Here is a 22,704-nt window from a genome sequence, read left to right on the forward strand (position 1 = left end):
CAAGGGTCGTCGTCGAAAAGGTTGTTATGAATAAATAGGTAGGCGTACGTACCCAAGAGATGGGCTATGGGCCCATATTGGCTGTATGGTCCAGCGATTGCATCACACGGTGAGTAGAAACAAAGTAGAGTAGAAAGTGACACATTGGAAAAGCGAGTTTAGCATCATCCCTAAACCTCTGTTACAATCACCCACTGCAGTTGTGTTTTATTTACTTCACACTTTACACAATCGCCATTGAAGCCGTCAATGAGTGGAAACCTTGTTTGTAAACTATTTACGACGATCATTAAGTGTCCCAGCCCTATACAACACTGATTCAAGGTCTTCTTTCTGGTTATCAAAACTGAAGAACAATTTATACGCAAAGAATTTCTGGTTCCTGTTATTTAATTTCATTTACGGTTACACTATAATATTGAACTTGCGATTAATTAAATCCGTTATGTAAGAAAAACGTTTTAAATCTCACTTAGTTGGGATTTGCGTTCAAAACGTGATCGGAAATGGTTGCGGTATTTGTAAACATATCAGTGACAGCTAGAAAAAATAATCTTGATCCGAACAGTTGTTCGTTATTTCATAGATGATTTTATGATAAAAATTGAACGAAAATTTGACAAAAATCGCACAAAACTGCATTTTTGAACGTCCGTAATTTTATTTACAAAGTAGTGAGGCCATATTTTAATGGCTAAAGACCATCTCGCCAATCCAGTGAATACATTAAAATGACTTGGATCTTGATAGGTACTCTCGTTTTCATGGAGAAGATTGCGTAAAATGCCATCTTGAGTGTTACAGACAGACAGAAAGACAGACAGAAATAGAGATAAGACTTGTTTCTGCTTCTTTAATGTATAAAACGTAAAAATGTCCTAAAAATATATAATTCTGAGCAATGTACAGACAAAACTCTAATTTTATTTATATAGATTTTTCCGGGAATTTTCAATTTGCCGCAGTCGCTCAAGTAGATGACGTTTCTGTGACCTCGGGTGACGACGATAACGATTCTGTGACCGTTGGAGACTACTATGATGTTTCCGTGGTCGTGGGTGAAGACGATGACGTTTCCGTGGCCGTGGGAGACGACGATGATGATTCCGTGATCGCGAAGACGACAATGACGTTTCCGTGACCGCGGGAGACGATGATGATGTCCAAACGGCCCAGATTAAAAACCTCCCAAATGCATTGACTGAGTCAGCCAGTACATTAAGTATTAATGCGGATGATATCAATCTTAAAACTTCGGGTAATTCAATTACTGATATTAAAGATTTTACTGAATTGGAGCTCAAAAATATTGAACAATTTTTAACAAACAACAATTTAACACTAAATACAAACAAGACAAATGTTGTTCTCTTTCATACAAATAAAATCAAAAAAGATCAAACCCCTAAAATTACTCTAAATAATAGTGATCAATCAAGTGAAATCAACCAAATCATAAGGCTTGTTAATTAATGAACCTCTACATTGGAATGAACATATTAAGTATTTGGTTGGTAAAATTAATTCAGGCTTGTTTCTTTTAAGATCAATGGCGTATCACTGTGATAAAGCTGTGTTAAAATTTATATACCTCTCGCTTATAGAATGACATATTGGCTACGGAATCGAAATTTATGGTGGGACAGCACAAAAAAATTTGAAAATTTTGAAAAAGGTTTTAAAATTACAAAAACAGGCCATTAGAGAGTTATTGAAAAATTCAAGGAGAAATTTTTTACAGTGTATGGTTTGTATATTTTTAAAACTATTCAGCATGTTTATAAAGTTATAAACACTGAAGTATCCCATAAATACAATACAAGGTGGAAAAGTCTTACTGTAAAAAGTCATCATTGGCTAAAAACTTCAAAAAATGAAGCCTTCGTATATTGACAATTTATTTATAAGAAGTTTGCCTGCTTTACTAAAAACATATCAAAACAAACCCAATTTTTTGAAGAAACTAAAATCAGTTCTTAATTAATCTGGCTCCCTATAGTATAGATGAGTTTTTAAATCAAAAATGAATTAGCTACCCATTCTAAAATAATTGTCAAACTCAAACTGTATGGTTAAGTCTTTTAGATTAAATTGTATAACCAATTTTGTATGCATTGACACTATTCATGTATGTAAAATGTATAAAGTGAATAAAGATAATTTGATTTTATTTGATTTGATTTAGTATATTGGGTTGATTAAAATTCAGGGGAGCCAATTAACTTTATAATGGATAATATATGATAAATCTGTCTCAGAACATCTTTACCAACTCTAAAACCTATAAAATTAAATTGTAACATTGTTTATTTCTAGAAAATGGCGTGAGTATTTCTAACATTTTAATATTTTTGCAGCCTCTCGAGTGCTCAGTCCTTTGAAGGTACAGAGAGTAACCTGTCAGGAGTGCTGGAGCGCAGCTGGAAACATTACGAGAGCACCATGACTCCCTCACCAGTCCACCATCTCGTCTCCAAGTTTCTGAGTATTGTTGACTTCTGCTACTTTGACAAGCAGAGTGTAGATCAATTCCCACTGGTATACCTACCCACTTTAAATAATTATCTTAAACTTGAGACCAACTCCCTCAAATGTTTTAGTACCTAAGTTTACCTGTGAATAATCAGAAAATCAGTGTAGTGTAGATATGCCTGAAACTTTTAGTGGTAAAGATAAACATTTCAAGTGTTGACATAGTTCAGAAAGGAATTCTCATTCAGGCACTCGATCAACTTTCTTTCTTATGTCATAATAGGCCTAAGTGTTAGTAACTGAATCATTAAATAGAGTTACCTTCGTCATGTTAGGTTGCAGCTGTATAGCCCACCAACTACCTAAATCGTCAATTTTTAATGTACAAATTTTTCACTTTTTTAAGATGTTTTTTATAGCCAAAAACCTTTGTATTGCCATCATATCATTGACAATTTCTGCATGTTGTCTGAATTAGAGCTGTAAGGCTTGGGATTAAGAATTCAATAAATTTAAAACTGCAGTAATACAACTTTCACCAACTGTTACAGCTGTGCCATGAAGCCATTGAGAGGTTGAACTGTACGGAGATGCTGCAGTGTACTAGGGAAGTAGTCAATGGAGAAGGTGAAGACAACAGTCTCCAGCCAGCTCAGCTTACTGACGATATACTGTTCAAATTGACCCTGGTGTCTGTCATGTGCACTCAGCAACTACAGGGCAAAGGTTTGTAACTTGGGTCACTGATTGCCAATAAATTATAGACGTTATAAGATACTATCATAAGACATTATAAATTGGTGAGACATCAGATACTTTTGTAAACAATCTATGTCAGGTTTATGTTTTCATACTCTATATACGATTTCATTTGTGTATCTTCACTAAGAATAAACACAACCTGTTGCACCTGTTGTATCACTTCATTAAAAATAAAGTATAAGTAGGGACTTAACTATTTAATTTGTTAGTGTCATTCATTTAGGAAAGCTCTAGATAAATAGATTTTGCTTAAGTTAGTTCTTCGTATGAGGAATTGACGTTAAAAACTTGAAAAAATGTAGTGGTTTTATTCTGTAAACGGAACCGTATACAATAGCTCACACCTATCATTTATAGTTTATATGTCAACTTAATCCGTGAACAAGCTGCATATTTCAAAGATTTTGTATCCACACGGTTGTTTCAACATTTGTTTTAACAGGGTGTATACCAACCGGGAGAACCGGGAAATAACCTTGAATTTGAAGGGACCTGGAAAAAACCGGGAAAAAGCCGGGATTTTTGGACCGATTCCGGGATTTTTATTTTAGCCCAGGTAGAAGATTGTAGTAGTCGTAAAATGCGTCTTGCCGCGATTGCGGGCGACGACGATGACGTTTTCGTGTCCGCGGGGGACGACGATGACGTTTTCGTGACCGCGGGAGACGACGATGACGTTTCAGTGATCGCAGGATACGACAATGACATCTACACGTCCGCGGGAAATGTTCGTGATTTGCCGCGATTGCGGACGACAACGATGACGTTTCCGTGACCGCGGGAGACGACGATGACGTTTACGTGACCGCGAGATCAACGATGATGTATACACTGCCGCGGGATGATTTTGCCGAGATCGCGGACGACGACCATGTCGTTTCCGTGACCGCTAGAGACGACGATGATTATGTTTACACGGCCGTAGATGTTTATGATTTTGCCGAGATCGCGGACGACGGTGATGACGTTTCCATAACTGCGAGAGGCAATGATGATGTCTACACGGCCGCGGAAGATTTTCGTGATTTGCCGTGACCGCGAAAGACGACGATGATGATTTCTACACGGCCGCGTGATATGCTTATGATTTTGCCGTGATTGCGGCCAACGACGATGACGTTTCTGTGACCGCGAGACGGCGGCGATGACGTTTCCGTGACCGCGGGTGACGACGATGATTATGTTTACACGGCCGTAGATGTTTATGATTTTGCCGAGATCGCGGACGACGGTGATGACGTTTCCATAACTGCGAGAGGCAATGATGATGTCTACACGGCCGCGGAAGATTTTCGTGATTTGCCGTGACCGCGAAAGACGACGATGATGATTTCTACACGGCCGCGTGATATGCTTATGATTTTGCCGTGATTGCGGCCGACGACGATGACGTTTCCGTGACCGCGAGACGACGGCGATGACGTTTCCGTGACCGCGGGTGACGACGATGATTATGTTTACACGGCCGCAGATGTTTATGATTTTGCCGAGATCGCGGACGACGGTGATGACGTTTCCATAACTGCGAGAGGCAATGATGATGTCTACACGACCGCGGAAGATTTTCGTAAATTTGCCGTGACCGCGAAAGACGACGATGATGATTTCTACACGACCGCGTGATATGCTCATGATTTTCGTGTTTTGCCGTGATTACGGTTAACGACGATGACGTTTCCGTGACCGCGGGAAACGACTATGACGTTTCCGTGACCGCGAGATCAACGATTATGTTTACACTGCCACAGGAAATATTCATTATTTTGCCGAGATCGCGGACGATGACGTTTCCATAACTGCGAGAGGCTATGATGATGTCTACACGGCCGCGGAAAATATTCGTGGTTTGCCGTGACCGCGAAAGACGATGATGATTATGTCTACACGGCCGCAGATGTTCATGATTTAGCCGCGATCGTGGACGACGACGATGACGTTCCCGTGATCGCGGGAGATCATTGACTCCCGTTTTGCCGGTGTCTACACGGCCACGGAACATTTTCGTTATTTTGTCGTGATCGCGGTCGATGACGATGACGTTTACGTGACCGTGGGAGTCAATGATGATGTCCACACGGCCTCGGAACATTTTAGTTATTTTGCCGCGATCGTGGATGACGATGATTACGTTTCTGTGATCCCGAGAGACGGCGATACCGCGGGAGATGTCCTGGATTTTTCTATGATAACGTAAGACTGTGATGACGTTTACGTCACTGTGGGAAGCGACCACACGACCGCATGAAATATTCAGGATTTTGCCGCCGTTGATAATGTGTTCATAAAAAATGAAGATAATATTCATGATTTTTCTGCTATTGAGAGAGACGATGTTTCCGTGGCCTTAAGTAATGTTGATAGTGAAAATTATTTCTATAATAAGGATTATTACTTTTTCAAAACTAGCTCACTGGACTTTGAAACAAATTTGATGCAAGTTTATATTGTATACTTAAGCTGCAAGTCTTAAATTGATTATAGTTTAAGTGGGACCAAACAAATACGCGGGAACCTGGAAAAACTTCGAAAAACCAGGAAAAACCTGGAAAAAACCTGGAATTTCACTTTAATAAAATAGTATACACCCTGTTTAACAAGTCTACTATTTCTGGTGTTGGCAAATAAGTCTATATTATGCTCAACACAACTTGTCTGTGACCAATAAGATTTTACTGTGCAGGTTCAGATCAGATGAATGTTGTGATGGCTGTGATGCTGGCTGTGGTCAACTATCTGATACTGAAGGCAGTGGGAAGACTAGAGGAGGTGCTGCCCCCTCCACAACCCCCACCACTGACTGCTGTCAATGGGCACAAACGAAGACGGAGACTACGGCGGCGACGACACAGCAGTGAAGTGTCCTCGGACATTAGCGATGAAGAAGAGGTACACACTTAGTCGATCTATCTGTAGCCTACTTCATATTTTTCTTACATAGAAGACCAAAGTCTGTCAAAAGAGAGTACACGTAGCCTATCAAAGTGGTAAAAAATATTTTTCTGGATTTTTTGGACCAATATATTTAATAGTGAAGCTTAACGTACAATGTTATCTTAAAAATAGCATTATGCCAAAACATGTGGTTGGTAAAATAATATTAATATAACCATGGGAATCAGTTAACCATGGGGAACCATGGGGAGTAATTCTCCCCTGCCAAGTGAGATAGGGCCCTACTTTTTGAAATGGTTGACAGTTGAGTTAATCGTCAACACTCAACCAACAACAGGATTTGGTATTTTTGAAATCCAATAGTTGAGAAGTGAGTTGGTAATCACTAGTTGAGTGACTCGTTTGGAAAAGAAAGCAGCAACATCGCACGAAATACAGATGACATCATTTTAAACCAATCACAGTGCAGAGCGACTTCCGAGCTTCAATCTAACCTCTCACTCTAAATTCTGGATCCTTTTCTCGGCTAATCTCAATCCGCAATATTTCGAGAAACTGAGGTAAACTGTCAGCTCCGTCTGTGAGAGATTGAGGTTATGTCTTAATCTTAGTGATTTCAAAAAGTAACTTGTTTAAGTATTCAAAATAAAATTACTATGGAAGCTTGTTTTAGGCTATAGCTCGTTATAGGTATACCTGTAGTAAATTATTTGCTTTCTTCATCTCCATTTGAGAATAAATCACCTTATTTTAGTTCCCTTCATCGTTTTATTTCATATTATTTTAAATTGTTTTTGTGTTTAAGTTAAAGCTTTAAGGGATATTTACCATTGCACTGAAAGCATTCTGTTACATAAATAAATTTGATCCCTTTCTTAGGTGAATTATGATATTGAAACAAACTAAATTATATTGTTTCTCTTTACCACAATCTTTAATAAATCACAATAGCAATTATCTTATAATAAGTTCACTTAGTAGGCCTAGTCCATTTCAAAGTATTGCAAACATACCAACAAGGATAGAACCCTTGATTTAATAGTCTAGTATTGACACAGTAAATAAACTAAAAATGGAATTTATTCTACAGAAAACAATCGCATAACGTATTGGGTGCTATGACAATGACAACAAATACACAACCTCTAATCGCAAATCGCAATTATTAGTAAATTAAAACAATATGGCGTCGACTTAAAAAAGAGCAATTTCTGCCAAAAGAGTGGAAGAAGAAAGAATAGTGAGTAATTTTGGTTGGTGAAGTATCGTAGCCACTGAAGTGTCTTCGTTGACACGTTGCTATCCTCATTCACTGTTACTATTAATGTCACTACGTCACCCTGACGTCTTACACTATGGGAATCAGGAAGTTAATAAGAACTACTGTTTAACACTATAAAACTGCTAACAACCGAACGGGCTGGAGTTACTCTAGATGGAAGCTGGCTACAACTGAGGTCTGGAGGTTGACTCATGGGGTGATTTACATATACAAATATATTACAGTTGGATAAGTCAACTGTCAATCGTTTGAAAAATAGAAAAACGATTGGAAAGTGAGTGGCTCAACAGTTAACAATTTCAAAAATAGGGCCCCTACTCTGAATTCAGATACCGTACTAATAAAATAAGAATAATTGACATGGGTTATGAAGTAATAATTACTGAACAACTGCTTTCTTTCTTTGAGTGTATAATTCTTTCATCAGCAAGTACTTATAAACATGAAACACACTGAGACAGTGAGTCATAATTTGTTACAATATACAAACCCCCATATTTCATCCAAATCAGCACATTACTTGTGGTGGACTTTTGGTTTCCTTGCTCTCTTTACCAGCAGAAGGAGGGCTTTAACTTAGAAATTACCAGGTTCAATGCACAAAATGATCGAACTATAGTTTTTTGCCCATACTTACTCGTTTAGACCTGAAGATTGGAAAGTATCAAAATGAATCAAATGTAGTACTGTATTAGCAAGAGATTTTGAGAATACTTACACAGAGACAAAAATGCTATCCTAAGTCATATTTTGCATTGTCAGGTGTTGACGTTGAACTCAGACTCTGACCTCAGTGAGGAGGAGTTGGTGTTTGACACTCATTCGTCAGACTCGGACAGTGAGCCTGCAGAGGTAGTGGTGGCCGAGCTTGACACAAGGAAGGTCCAGCTAGGAGACACGCCTGCACTGTCCACCAACACAACACTGGACCATGTGGAGCACCTGTGTCAACAGGGCTTCCTGCTGCAGACCATCAAGGTAATATCTCTACTGTTAGCTATGCTATGTATTTGTTTGTTTGGTTTTTTACTGTATTGATGTACTGAATAATATTTCTTGAGGTTTTGGAATAGATGTGACAAAAATATGTAGATGTCTATTGGGCATTAATATAGGACTCCAATTTGAAGGTGCTTTAATTGATATTTCCTAAGTATATGACAGTCAGAGGCAAGGATTCTAGTGGGTACAAGACAAAATTCAGCCAAAAGTTGATGTGACTTACTCATTACCCATAGTATATTCCATAAATCTGTTCATTTACAATCAATAAATTTGCCCAAAACTATATTATTAGTAAATTGTTCTTTGGAGGTAAAATATAGTAATTCATTCACCACACTTTTACAATATTAGTTTGGCCACTGTATAACTTCTGTACTTAACTAAGTACTAGCTGTCCCACTCCTCTGTATGTATAGTCTCTAGTACCTGTTCATGTGTTTAACATTTTTTACATTCATACTCCTGGTATTGTTGCAGATTTGCCTGGACTGGATGGTTAATAACCACGATGTGTTGCGAGCCTGTGCACAAACTGTAAAACCAATGCTGGGTAGAACTGTAGCGTTCCTCAACCACCTCACTGTCGTACCACTGCCTCCAGCAGCCAGTGAGCGGCCAGACGTCATCAACAACGGTAGGCTGTGGATACTGAAGTAGACATTTCATCTATAAAGATCAACTGTAGTAGTGATGTGTCAAAACCGAATCTCAAATCTCAAAACCATCAAAACTTTGGAAAAGTTTAGGTTTCGAGATTCGATTACCGAGTTTTGAGATTCAAAAGTTTCGAAATTGAAGATTTTGGCAGTCTTATTTTTAAACTACTGAAATTTGTTTACATTTTTTGTAGATCTGTACACTATATCAGATATTTCTTTTCTTTATAATTTATTATGTAAAATACCAAAATATATTTTTAATTAAGTATGGAATAAACAATAAATAATTAAACTAGTACATCTGGATAAATGGTCTTTCTTTTGACTTTGTTTTCTTGGCTGCTTAATTCAACCATATCTATTCATATTTATGAGGGTGAGTCGTTAACTGATTTAGTAGTGCCACGAACATCGGGCCCAAGCCAGTGATGTCATGGGTTCGGATTATGGTACCTGCCACTACTCTATATCAGTACACTTCACCCTTGTAATGTAATGACTCACCCCTTGCTTTGCTGGATATTTTCCGTGTGCAGATCTGTAGCCTTTGTGAACAAACTTGGTTAAAAGAGGCTGCCAAACTATTTTTTTTTTTATCCTTAACATTGATATAGAACCTAGTAAACTGCCTATACCTAATACCTTGTTATTGATTTCATCTTTTTCAAAATCTATTGTGATAAAAAATGTTTGATTATGTGACAATTTCTGACCTCACATAACTTTTCTGTGTAACTCTCAAAGTGTTGTCTTAAAATAACTCATAATAATAAAATACTAGAAACTGAAGATCATGTTTTCTTAAATTTGTTGTTTGATTTTTTAGGTGTTATAGAGAATGAGCGTATCCCATTAGTAGAAGAAGTTAGTGTCAGAGGACTTCTGGCACTTAAACCAGCATACCAACACATTGACTGGGCACAACTAAAAACCATCTCCCTTACTCCCCGACAAGAGGTAAGTGATGTGAATTGTAATTGGGCCTATCAATTTCTAAAAAAAAAAACATCCAAGAAGGATAATAAGGCAGGTCACTCCAACTATGACTGATTGTAAATGCGGGGTGATTGTAGAATGGAGTGCATGATGTGTAAGTTGAATATTAAAGGGGCTTGTTGCCAACTAGGATAATTTATTAAATGCCCATTGATGTAGGGTAGGCCTATAGTTTCTTTCCAAGGGTAAAACAAAGTTTAAGCTGGGAAAAATATTCTTGGAGAAAAAATGCTACAAACAAGCTCCCTAAATCTGGTAGCATTTTCATCAAATTTGTAAAATATGATAGGCCTCGTATTTTGCTGCGATATTTTTTACTTAATTTACATTTATGATTTATATATAGGCTCTGGCCTTATGGTTTAAGGTAAAAGTCAAATGTTGTAACATGGCATATTAGGTGATATTTACAGTACTATTAAAAGAATTTTGAATTTCCTCACCTACAAGGTGCCTAGTCAAAGAACTATTCAAGCAAGGTTAGTACAGCCTATACTAACCTTGCTATTCAAGTACAGTAGACCCTCTCTAATCCGGCACTACACCACTCTAGTAATCCGGCGTCTTTAGACGGGTGAGGTCTTCCGCGATCGCAGCAAAATTCTGATTATCTCCCACGGCCGTGTAGACATCATCATCCACTCCCGCGGTCATGGAAACGTCATCATCGTCTTTGGCGATAGCGGCAAAATCATGAACATCTCCTGGTCGTGTAAACATCCTTATCCACTCCCGCGGTCACGGAAACGTCATCGCCGTCATTCGCGATCGCGGCAAAATCATGAACATCTCCCGCTGACGTTTAGACATTATCATCGCATCCTGCGGTAACGGAAACGTCATCGTCGTCATGCATGATCGTGGCAAAATCATGAACATCTCCCACTAACGTTTAGACGTTATCAACGACTCCCACGATTACGGAAACATCATCGTCATCATGCCCGATCGCGGCAATTGCGGTTTTTGATCGCACGATCTTCGGAGACGTGTTTAAGAGTGCATTTTAAGTGTTTATATTGATAACATTCCAGTAATCCGGCATTTTCACTAATCCGACAGTATCATGGTCCTATATCTGCCGGATTACTGAGAGTCTACTGTATCCTCCTTGGTTTCACAGTTTCACTACAGACCATTTAGTTTGTTGCTATTTATTTCTTTAAATTCTGTTAAATACACATTATTATTTATTTAAATGTTATTTAGGCAGCCTCAAAATAACAGTAATTTGGAAGCCTACTGCATATCAATAACGGACTGTAATTGTTAAACATACAATTCATTTTAACCAACTAGGATTACGATTTAAAAAAATGTTTTTAAATTAATTATATTGGTATTTTATTTGGGATAGTGAGGATATGTAATGTAATTCTACAGTAAACAAATGTAGAATGAAATCTAGCTATTCAGTAAATGTGTGATATAAACCTATTACAGAGTTAAGTATATAACTTAATTGCCCAAATTAACACGTCTGCAACATTCAATTGTGAGCTAGGGCTTTGCCCGGCTTAGTGCATCAGTGATGATTTCTACACTTGGTAAACCCGTAGTAGGCAATAATCCATCTCAAAAAGTGTGAATGATATAAACCGACAACTTGAGATAGAACTCATTGTCTTGTGAGAACTGGAACAACATAACCTCAAGTGTTTGTCATCAGTCGCAAGTTGTCTGAAAATCGAAAAAGCCGCCAGATTGAAAAGAGCATTCAAGCGACCAACATTTGAAACTAGATGTTGTAAATTAAATTCCGATATCGAAGAGACTAGAGAAGACTGGCGGCAAAAATCTATATATCTAAAAATCTATTGGTTCTAGATTAATCAAGTCGCAAGTGAACAGCCCCGATAAACTATGAAAAAAGATTTTGGTATTGCATCATACGGCTTTGTCTTTGAGCTTACAATTAATTACAAATATTTTGGGCTAGTCAAAAGTAAAACTCGAAAAAGAAAAGAATGAATACAAGGTTAAAATTAAGTGTTTGGTGTTACTTTGATTGTTAATATTCAGCTCAACTGCACTCGTTTCATATACATATAATGTCCTGTCAATTGTGTAGCTAGTGTCAATAAAAAATAACCATCTTGTTTCTGATTCATTTTCATCCGAAAGCAGCACATCAATTGTTATTAGCATTTGTTTGTTGATTATTTTTCACAGCGACGATGCTCATAATGTTCATAATGCAATTAATGTTTTGACATTATTTGTCATAGACCGCTGAATGGAGACTTAATGTTGAAATAATGACCTTGGAAATTGAAAAATAATGATAATTAACTTATGAAGATTTTTTTCTGTCTAAAACATCTTAGGCTACTATACAGTCTGTCAGAAAAAGTCAGATATTTAACGGATGATAGTGTAGGGTATGAAATTTGTGCTTGATTCGCTGAATCCGACCAGAATTTTCAGATATGCGCACACATCTAGCAGAAACACGATTCACAGTCCAACAATTGTCGGATTTAAGTGTCCCATGTCGCAAAATGCAACCGCAGCTTAAACACTGGGTAAAATCACAAACCTGTGTGCCCTTTTGATTGTTGGGCTTTTATTATAACAAATTAGCTACTTATATAGCTATAGGCCTGTATATAACTAATCTTTATACTATGAAATCTGATAATATATGTTTTGCTTACCAAAACTCAGGTCATTAATTTTATAATTGAGATGCCCTCTAATTGCCAGGCCTATGTGAGAGTCTGTAAGCTGGTCCAGCTGGGCAAGAAGCTGGCCAGTGCTGATGGCACGGACATGAATTACGATCAGAACAGAAACTGGTTTCAACTTAAAGACTCAGAGCCCCCCACCCCGACCACACCTACGATTCAGATCCAGGTAAGGATAAGTGACAGACTATTTTGATTTTGTCATCACTTTTTAAATTGTAATTAGTTTCCTAAAAATAATCTTTGTGTAACCCATTTGCTTCAGTTGCATAATGGCTAACTGCAGCCCGGAGCATTTTAACACATGAGACTAAAAAAACACATTTTATAAAATTTTCTTGGTATTTGCCTTGAGTTAGTGAAGTTATATAACATCATTTTAGAGGCATCTATTGATCACCATTAATCCGCCACACGGTTGATCCGCCCCTGGTTAATCGAGGTTCTACTAAAGAAGGGAGAAAAAACGCAAATCTATCACAACAATACAGTATGTGTATTTTAAGGCAACAGATGAGTGAAGGACGAGTTTTTAATAAATTATTTGTCTGCATTGTTACTAGGATTGATCAGTTCTTTCCAATATATAGAACCATTTATTTAAAGTCCAAAAATTAAGGAGTAAATGGCATCTGACTTTTCTCAGGATCAAACCAGTTATTACCGATATAATTAAAAATAATTAGTTGTGACTGTACTTAAGCCATCCAAAGTTTCATTTTAATTATGTAATGCAGGAAAAAAAGTTGGCAACTGATGAGAAGGGTCGGCTGATGAAGGACATGGGCCAGTTATGGCTGAAGGCAGAAGTGAAGGAGTTGGAGACCAAGGTGCGACGCACCTCCTCTCTACCTCCATACCTGGTATTGGACTGTGAAGCACTGATACACCACATTACTCTGGTCAAACAACTGGTACACTCCAGGAAGTTCATCATCCTCGTACCTTCCATAGGTGAGTGACATTGTGGTCATCTTTTACGATTGCAGCAACATCGTGGTTATCTCTCGCAATAACTTTAACATCTAGAGATTCTCTCTGCTATACTATTATAATTCTTCCAGTAAAAAGTAATAAAAATATCAAAACTTTTAAATTTGTATACAGAGGGTTTGGTCAAAATGTTAATAAATCTTCCTAGTTACAAGTTAGGTCTCATGGTAAGAGCTGGATCCGGGACATTTTTGTTTTGAAGTCCCCAGAGGCCAAAAATACCCTCCGTTTAAATTCATACATTTTTATATATACAGGGTGTCCTAGAACTCTCTAGAACATTTGGTATAAAATTGTTCCTTAGGTCAAGACAAACACATTTTACAATAAAAACATAATTCTCCGTTGACTAGTTTTCTGTCTATATGTCTGCAGGTTTGCTGCGGCAGGGGTATTTATTGTGTATCATTTTAACATGGGCTGGCAAAATTTTATGATACACAGTAACATCGCTGCGTTATCTATCGCTACCACCGATCACTTTGTTTACTGCTTCATTCGTCTCTGAGGTGTGCTTCAACATGCTGCAATGCTCGTGATTCCGTCTGTGCCTAAGCCCACTGACTCATATCAACGTCACAAAATATAATGTAAATGTAACTGTAAAAAAAACAAAAATTGTATTTAAAAGTTTGAATGAGGACCCTGGTTTGACATAAATACCCCCGCCGCAGCAAACCTGCTGACTAAGCGAATTTCCATTTGTCTGAATTGATTTTCAATTAAATATATTTTAATAACATTAGGTTTAAAGAGTACCTAGGTTTGCTGCTACAAGGAAACTAATAAAGTGTGTTTTTTAGTAAAATATTGAAAGCTTAGTACAAAATAAATAAATTTGCCAAGTTTGATCAAAATATATCCATAAACAAGCAAACTGCAACATTTGACAATATTCTCTGTAAGAATAACATGGGAATTTTAAATTTACAATTTTTTTAATTTTCTCTGTTACTAATAACCAAACAAAAATAAAGCCCCGTTCCCATGGTCCGATCATGCTGGTTCGCGAACTCATTCAAGTTTATCCCGCTTTACACATTTAAACCAAATTCCATCAAAATCGGACAAAAATTACTCAAGTTATCGCGTTCACGGACGTATATATATATATATATATAAATCTCTATATATATATATATATACGTATATAAAAATTTGAACGAATGGTGTTTTTGGCCTCTGGGGACATCAAAATGAAAAAGTAAATCGGCCCGGGTTTAGGTCTTACCGTGTCACCTACGGTAATAGCTACTTCCCTATAGGGAAATTCGCTAAAACCATACCAATAAAAACAAAAAGTTTGTAAAAAATGTTTAACGTTAAGTAATCTGTGCTTGTATATTTTAGTGGTTTCTTCACTGGATGAACAGAAGAGAGCGAGTCGACGAGTGCGAGACACCATCCGTTGGCTCGAGACTCAGTTCCAACGAGGCAATCGGTTTCTGCGTGCACAACGTCCCAACGAACATCTAGCACTACCTCTCATCAAGTATCCGAAGAAGAAGGATAAGGAAGCTTGGTAAGTTAAATCGTTTTTCAAGTTTACTGACTCAACCCTATTTCCACAGGATTTAAGAACCACTGGTACAAAAGTAACTTATTTAAATTAAAATGCATTTAAATTTAACTCTTTGAGCTTTGATGGCAGATGTATCGGACACTAGAGTAACATAACCAAACTCCCACTTACATCTGTACAAATATAACTGAACAATAACTACTGAAACTGGGATGTGCTGCTGCTGCAGAACGAAAGTCAAGTTAAGAACACATGAGAATTTGAACAAGTGTTGCTAGTCCAGTAGACCATGGCTAAGCTACCTAAGGTAATATTAAGCCGTTTTGATAGGGTTTAAATACTCTCTGGGCCAGGTCCTGTTTGCAACTCACAAGGAGTTTCAGTTTAGGCTACCTGTCTGAGAGGTGAGAGGTCCACCTAAAATGATAGAAGCATAATTAAATTTAATAGTTCATAGGGTAAAGGTTTCAGGTTTCATAGGATAAAAGTGAAATTGTTTCAGGGCATTAAGTCCAAGAAGCGTAGTTTACTGGCAATTTTTCTTCTCCATCTGTAGACTCTGAAGAAAATGTATGTTTGCAGGATGTTTTTCCAAGTAGCTGAGTGCTGTCACTTCATGAGTCAACAGCAGCAGGCCACCACAGACAAGGATACTCTGGTTACTCTACTGACTGGCAGTCGCACACTGCTCTCTCCCAACACCAACAACGGCTTCAGTCCCCTCGGCATCGCCAACACTGCAGGTACCCTGGTCATACCTGTAAAATAAGCTTCTTAACTCATTATGGATGGCCTCTGGATTGTATGAAGTAACAATAAAGGTTTAACTGTCAGGTAACTCAGTCAAAACGATCCGTTATAGTACAATTAACTACACCTGATTCGAGCTGTTGGAAATAGAGCTTATCATCAAGTTTAGAACGGATCGGATTTACCACATTGAATTGTTTTGATTTGACAGACAACAGGAAACAACCCTTTGTTCCACATTGAATTGTTTTGATTTGACAGACAACAGGAAACAACCCTTTGTTATTGCAATAAAGATAATAATGTATACTAATTATTAATCCCTCCAATCTTGCAATATTGAAGATTATCAAAGATTGCTAAATCCTCCATATTTTGTGACTTCGGATTCAAACCGTTTCCAAGACCTGAATTGAGCCTCCGTCCGAGAGATGTCAATTACTGATTTTTATTGAGTAAAAAATCAAATCTGTTTGTTGTAATGAAGCCAAATTGAGAGTACAACTTATCGTCAGTAAACTATAGTGTCCTATATGTCATATCATTTATCACAGTTTGAAAAACTTAAGGAGAAAATTAAATATTAACAGCAACACACTCGGAGAGTGGTTTATTCAATTGTGTTCTGTTAAATATCTGCCACAGCCAGTCCTTATAGATGGGATGTCTACTTAAGTGCTTAAAAGTCACTGATGGAACTTAAAACTCACCTGAGTAAAGACCGTCAACTGGTTTATTAGGTTTATGTAGTAATCTAATGTTCTGCTGTTCTAGGGATCACCATTGAACACATTGAAACGTTCCACAGCAAGTGGAAAACCTCGAGCAAAAGTCACGGTTGAAAGCTTGCAACGCCTCGAGAGAGGCTAAGGACAGACACGGGAGCAAGAGACGCGATGGAAGAACCGAGAAGCCGATCAGCCGCCGCTTACATACTTTATTTTACTTTCCTCGTAAAATAAATATCCAACGCTGACCCCTCCCTATATACATAAATAATAACTGTAATATCTAGAATAGTCTATACAATTACTCCCTGTAACTGGAAAAATCAACTGATCGGGTGAAAAGAACTTACGATTTTTGTTTATTTCACTGATTTTGTGTTTCTTACGATGCACAATGTTGACGGTCAAAGTAAGTTAATCGGGGATTTATTTGCTTGTTTTAGTAATCTAGATAGAAGAAGAATGGAGTGATGATTTTTCACTGATGCGTAATTAACTCATCTACGGCCAAATCTATTGAAAGGAAATTTTAAAAACCATAGTTTCTATTCTTAATTATTTAAAGAACTTTAACGTGTTGTCTAGAAAATGTTTCTAAATATGTTGTCATCAGCAAAAATCAATTAATACATTATTTCTCTTTTAATTATAGCATTGCAAATAAAATTTTGTTTTTTATCACTTTTAATTTTTGTTCTTTATTTTAGAACGGATTAAGATCAGCAAATTAAAACATCAGAGATTTATAAGTGTATCCTTGTTTGGATCTAAGTAAGTGTCTTATTGTGAGATGTTACTGTTATTTTTCTGTTTTAAAAAAATCCTGCTAAATAAATGAATTTGAAGATGAAAAAGGTAAAGATTGTAGAAAAAAATTAACCGCCAACTTTTAACAAAATGTCTGTTTCAATTAAAATTTTTTCCTTTCAAAATAATTGTAAGACCCCCTAACTGAACCCAACGGGACCGGACTCAAAAAGTCGATTAAAACAGGCAATCCCTAAATAGGCCTACTAAAAAAAATTAAAGTGCTATTCATTTGGAATTGTATATAATTATATGACGAATCAAACCAAAACATGGTAAAGTCAAATACTTTCAATGGAAGTAACATCCTGTATAGAGTTCAGCGTATTGTTCCCATCCCGGAGCATGGGAGCTGAAATGCCGAGATTCCTAGAAAGTGGTGGTTAAATCAGACCTCTCTCAAAACAAGGTCAGCTAAAACAAACTGTAATATTTTACAAGTGTATTTTTTCCGGGGGATCAAAGAGAAATTTTCAGGCAGATAATCTGATTATTGGTTAATGTGAGCTCGTTTAAGAGGGGGTCTACTGTGTAAAGCAATCTGCAGGATTACATTTGCTAGTTAAATTTTATTGTGATAATAATGATGTATTAATTGTTAAGATAAAATAAAACTTTTTACTTAAAACTAATTAAATCCCAAAAAACCTAGGTATACCGTGGCAAATAGTCCATTAGCATAATTATCTAAAACCCAATTTTAATTTATTAAAATTTAGTTATTTTAATTAATTAGAATTACAATAATTAAAAACAACCCAATGTAAATGTAATGTAAGACCACATACTATCCAAAGAATACTGCTATGGGTTGTACAGGGCTATACTGAAAAGTTATTTGTTTTGTTTTTACATCATCCAATCGTAATATTTTGCAAAGTAATTACCTTAAAACATAAGATATAAGTGAGAGCTGGCAAAAATACAATGTCTGTGGCTTCTTCTATCTTCCTTGTATTTGTTTAGTGTTCAATAAAATCTTGTGCTATCATATACTTTTACCGTATTATTAATATTATCCTTCTTCATTCTCTGCCTGCAAAAACAATGAAAATCAAGACTAAAGAAGAGATTGATACCAAAGACAGAAATCTATGATGAAAGGGTTTAATTTTAGTGTGTTGGTAAAGCCAAACATCTTATAGAAACTGCGTGGTGTCATGAAAAATAACGAAGAATTTCAAAAATCCATTATGTACCAAAGATATGCCTTTAAAACTTAGTAAAGTTCAATAACTGTAATAATTCCACTATTTAACTCAATTATCTGATCGATATGACGTTTCTAAATAAATAACATCATTTTCCAACTTTACTAAGTAAGACACAGTAGGTACTTGGAGGTTTTACAATTACACCTGAAATCCATTTGTTCCTACCCCTATAGTCTCTTACAATTACGGAATACGGGTTGGCCCTCACACAAATCTCTTGTTTTACTTCCGCTATAATTATCAATCTGCTTAGTCTGTTACTCTGTCAGTTATGATGATTCGTTTATGACGTGATCGCGACAACAACCGAATTGCAGTAACGTAGGTGTCTTAAAGGATCACGGCACCATCCACAATTATCTCAATACTCGTGACAGTTTTTTGTGATCGCGGTCATTATCTGGGATCATATTTTAATCGTGGCAAAATTCTTGATGATTTCCCACAATCGTGGCAACAGCTGTCATGATTTCTTTCGATCGCGGCAATTTCTGGTATTTGGAATAGTTTCCCACGTAATTTTAACTACCCAAAATGAGAGAAGCCATTCGGTAAAGCTTAATTATTTTTTGAACTTATTCAGAAGAACTACTGGGCAAGAGGTGGGGGGGGGGCCCGGGCGCTTGCCCCTAGGCCCTGGTTATGTACAAACTGTGGTAGGTTTGTCCTGATCAAATCTAATCTACACCATTAAGGTCTATTAAACATTGATTTTGCAGGAGTTTCGTTAGTTAAATGAACAGAATTCCTATAGGCTAAAAAAAACTTACAAAGAGATAAATCTAAATTGTGTACCTCATAATAGCTACCTAGCTTAATTTTTTTCTTAACATTTTTGACTGAGTTTGTACCAATTGTAGCTGGGTGAAATGGTGGTGTGGAATGTGTGTGAATGATTCCATTGGATTTCAAAAAATCTTTAAATTCAAAAGAAGTCAACAGTGGTGGTGGTCCGTTATCAGAAACTATTTGGTGGGGAAGACCAAATCTCTCAAATAGGGGCCTGCAGAGCTTAGCAATAGTTTGTTTGGCTGCTGTAGTAGAGTTAACTTTTTCTACTTCCAACCATTATGTGGGGATAACCCACATCACCGCCAACAATTATGGTATAAGGTAAGAGTCAACCCCATCAGCTGATCCAAAGGCGAGCAGACAGTTCTACTCGGAGCGACACTAGCGCTCCGGCCGGAAAGGACCAACCGCCGGCAACCAGGTTTGTCTTGCTTGTACCACACACCGGGAAGGACTCCTGGGTCTACTCTACAGTTAGTAAGGTACCCATAATGTCTAAGTAGTTAATTAATCTTTTGGGGGATAAAGGGGGTAAGGGGAATCATATCTTTTTCTAAATTAGACCAAGATCAACCAACAATAAATTAATTCAAGTAACTAAATTAAACTTTACGGTTATCGATATCATGTTTAGGGCAAGTTGCTGCAGGCGTTTCACAATGGCGAGGAGTAGTTAGAGTTGAATAAGATGTAGTTAATCTATTTATTTGAGACCTATCAAAGCTGGCTTATGCTGAGCAGGGTTTTCGTGAGTGCTATGGGGAAGTGGAATCAGCACGTTTTTCATTAAGTGTGGATCTGGCTGGGTTTATTCCAGTCAAGACCCCGCAGTTGGTAGCAGAGCGTGGTTACGATCCACGGAGTTAGTGGAATAGTGTCCCAAAGGTACGACGATGCACTTCTACCAGTGGTATATGGTTCGCGTCCCACAAACATACACGAGAAAAATTACAGTGCTTTCGAATTAGAGGCTCTCGCCATAACTCACTTCCTCGAGAAATTCCGTGTATATTTAGAACATAGACATTTTGACTTTTGAGCTATATACAGATTCTAACGCACTAACCTGGCTTTTGAACCATCCTAGACAGGTAGGCAAGATCGCACGTTGGATCACCCTAATCAACTCATTTCAATTCACAGTTTATCATATTAAGGGAAAAGACAACGTAGTAGCCGACTGTCTCTCTCGCATGTTTGAGGAAGGCCCACCCCCAATCACATCACCCATAGCTTGTCCACCCCCAATCACATCACCCGTAGCTTGTTCACCCACACCAGATCACACACATCAAATTAATGTTTTATTTAAATTACCAGACGCTTTTAAAGATATTAGGGAACATCAGTCAGAAGACACAGTTACACAACAAATCATTAAGTCATTGAAAGGAAAAAAACCACCACCAAACTATTCAATGGTAGACAACATCCTGACACACAAATTTCCGAGCCAAACCAAACCCAGAGTAGTTATTCCAGACCGATTAATACCACTTCTCTTCAAATATTATCATCTAGCCCCAACCACAGCTCACTTAGGCATCAAAAAGACTTGGTCTCGAATCGAGCAGCATTTTTGGTCCCCAACCCTTAAGGAAACCATAACCGACATGGTCAAAACCTGCACCTTCTGCCAACGATCTAAGCAAGCCCTAAATACTAGAGCAGGACTCTTATCCTCCGAGGTACCGACAAGACCATTTGAAAAAATCTTCATAGATCACATTGGTCCGTTACCACGTTCCAAGAAAGGAAATAAATACCTTCTCACAATTGTCGATTCATTTTCAAAATTTGCCATTTTTCTTCCGGCCAAGAACACAACGTCAGCAACCACAGTTTCACTTCTACGCTCAGGCCTTTTTGCTTACTTCGGCTTCCCAAAATATCTGGTGTCAGACAACGTTTCGTCTTTTACATCTAAAGAATTTTCAGACATGTGTCTTCAGTTAGGGATCCGCCACATAACCACCACTCCATACTATCCAAACCCAAGCCATGCCGAGCGAGTGAATAAGAACATCAAAATAGCCATTCGAATTTATCACTCAGATCATCAAACTGATTGGGACCAAAATATCCATCTTTTTCAAATAGCCTTTAATTCAGCCAAACACTCAAGCACCGGATTTTCCCCAGCAGATCTTTTTTTAAGTTTTCACATCAATCATCCATTAGAACTAAACTGGGATTTGGACCAATTACTAAATTACAACACAAACCCCCAAACAACCAGGGACAAATGGGTACAAGCGCACCAAAATTTAACTAAAGCACGAGAAGCCCGCGAAAGACAATACAATCAGGGAAGACACCCCCCATCCTTCAAGATAGGCGATTGGGTCATGTTTAGACTACACCACCAGATCAAGGCAATCAACAAAATCAATGCTAAATTGCTTCCACTCTGGTCACAACCCGTTATTATACAGGCCTACACATCACCTGTCACAGTAATTTTAATGGATCCAAAGACAGGAAAAGTTGTGAGGCGAGCTCATGTCTCTCAGCTCAAGCACTATTTTCACCCGAATCAGGGACTTCCACGAACGACCACATCAATTAAACCCCCACCCACCCGTTAAATCAAAACTCACGCATCTCATGAACCCTCTCAGCTGGTGATATTAGATTAAGTTAGGTTAGTCCATACTGTACAATTTTTCACTCCGTAACACACACACACACACACACAGGGTTGTGATGGAGCCTGCACCTGTCGCCAACTGTGACTAAGGTCGTGTTTCGCGTAGGCACGCCCTTCAGAAGGCGGCAGGGTTTAGCGATCGCCCATTACAACCTGAGCTGCAGCTCCCCTCCACGTCATTGGTTTTAGAGTAAATTCATTTTTTGCGCATATTTAAAATTATTTTATTTTTAGACCGTGAACTGCGCCTAGCCTTTTTTTTAACTTTTTTCATCTTTTAGCGCAGTTCAGGGGCTAATGATCGTGGGGAAGAGCGGATTGTTCCCCTCAACCTATTTCGAAATAGTTTGAGGATACACGCTCACCAACACTAACACACCAATCCTTACACAAACACATCTCTCATATTCAAACCGGTAGTTTTAAGTAGATTAAGTTAGTTCTGTTATCAACATGCCAACCTTAGGGCAGCGAACCTGCATAAAAGCGCCCT

At 37.7% G+C, this 22,704-nt stretch overlaps 1 protein-coding gene across 1 annotated transcript in view; it reads left to right on the plus strand.

Moving 5' to 3' along the window:
• The window catches only part of LOC129003236 (nonsense-mediated mRNA decay factor SMG5-like), a 32,041-nt gene extending 13,491 nt beyond the window's left edge, over nucleotides 1–18,550 (plus strand). Inside the window, exons 7-17 of the mRNA XM_054431529.1 lie at nucleotides 2,358–2,538; nucleotides 3,024–3,198; nucleotides 5,915–6,120; nucleotides 8,171–8,386; nucleotides 8,891–9,047; nucleotides 9,899–10,029; nucleotides 12,775–12,924; nucleotides 13,493–13,709; nucleotides 15,099–15,270; nucleotides 15,853–16,013; nucleotides 16,795–18,550. Of these exons, the coding sequence (XP_054287504.1) occupies nucleotides 2,358–2,538; nucleotides 3,024–3,198; nucleotides 5,915–6,120; nucleotides 8,171–8,386; nucleotides 8,891–9,047; nucleotides 9,899–10,029; nucleotides 12,775–12,924; nucleotides 13,493–13,709; nucleotides 15,099–15,270; nucleotides 15,853–16,013; nucleotides 16,795–16,862 (1,834 nt within the window). The 3' untranslated portion in view covers nucleotides 16,863–18,550. The remainder of the gene's footprint in view (nucleotides 1–2,357; nucleotides 2,539–3,023; nucleotides 3,199–5,914; nucleotides 6,121–8,170; nucleotides 8,387–8,890; nucleotides 9,048–9,898; nucleotides 10,030–12,774; nucleotides 12,925–13,492; nucleotides 13,710–15,098; nucleotides 15,271–15,852; nucleotides 16,014–16,794) is intronic.
• Nucleotides 18,551–22,704: the final 4,154 nt, after the last annotated feature.

Source organism: Macrosteles quadrilineatus, unplaced genomic scaffold, assembly GCF_028750875.1.
Source record: "Macrosteles quadrilineatus isolate MER2022 unplaced genomic scaffold, UCM_ALF_1.0 Scaffold_9__3_contigs__length_116548681, whole genome shotgun sequence".
Lineage (NCBI taxonomy): Eukaryota > Metazoa > Arthropoda > Insecta > Hemiptera > Cicadellidae > Macrosteles > Macrosteles quadrilineatus.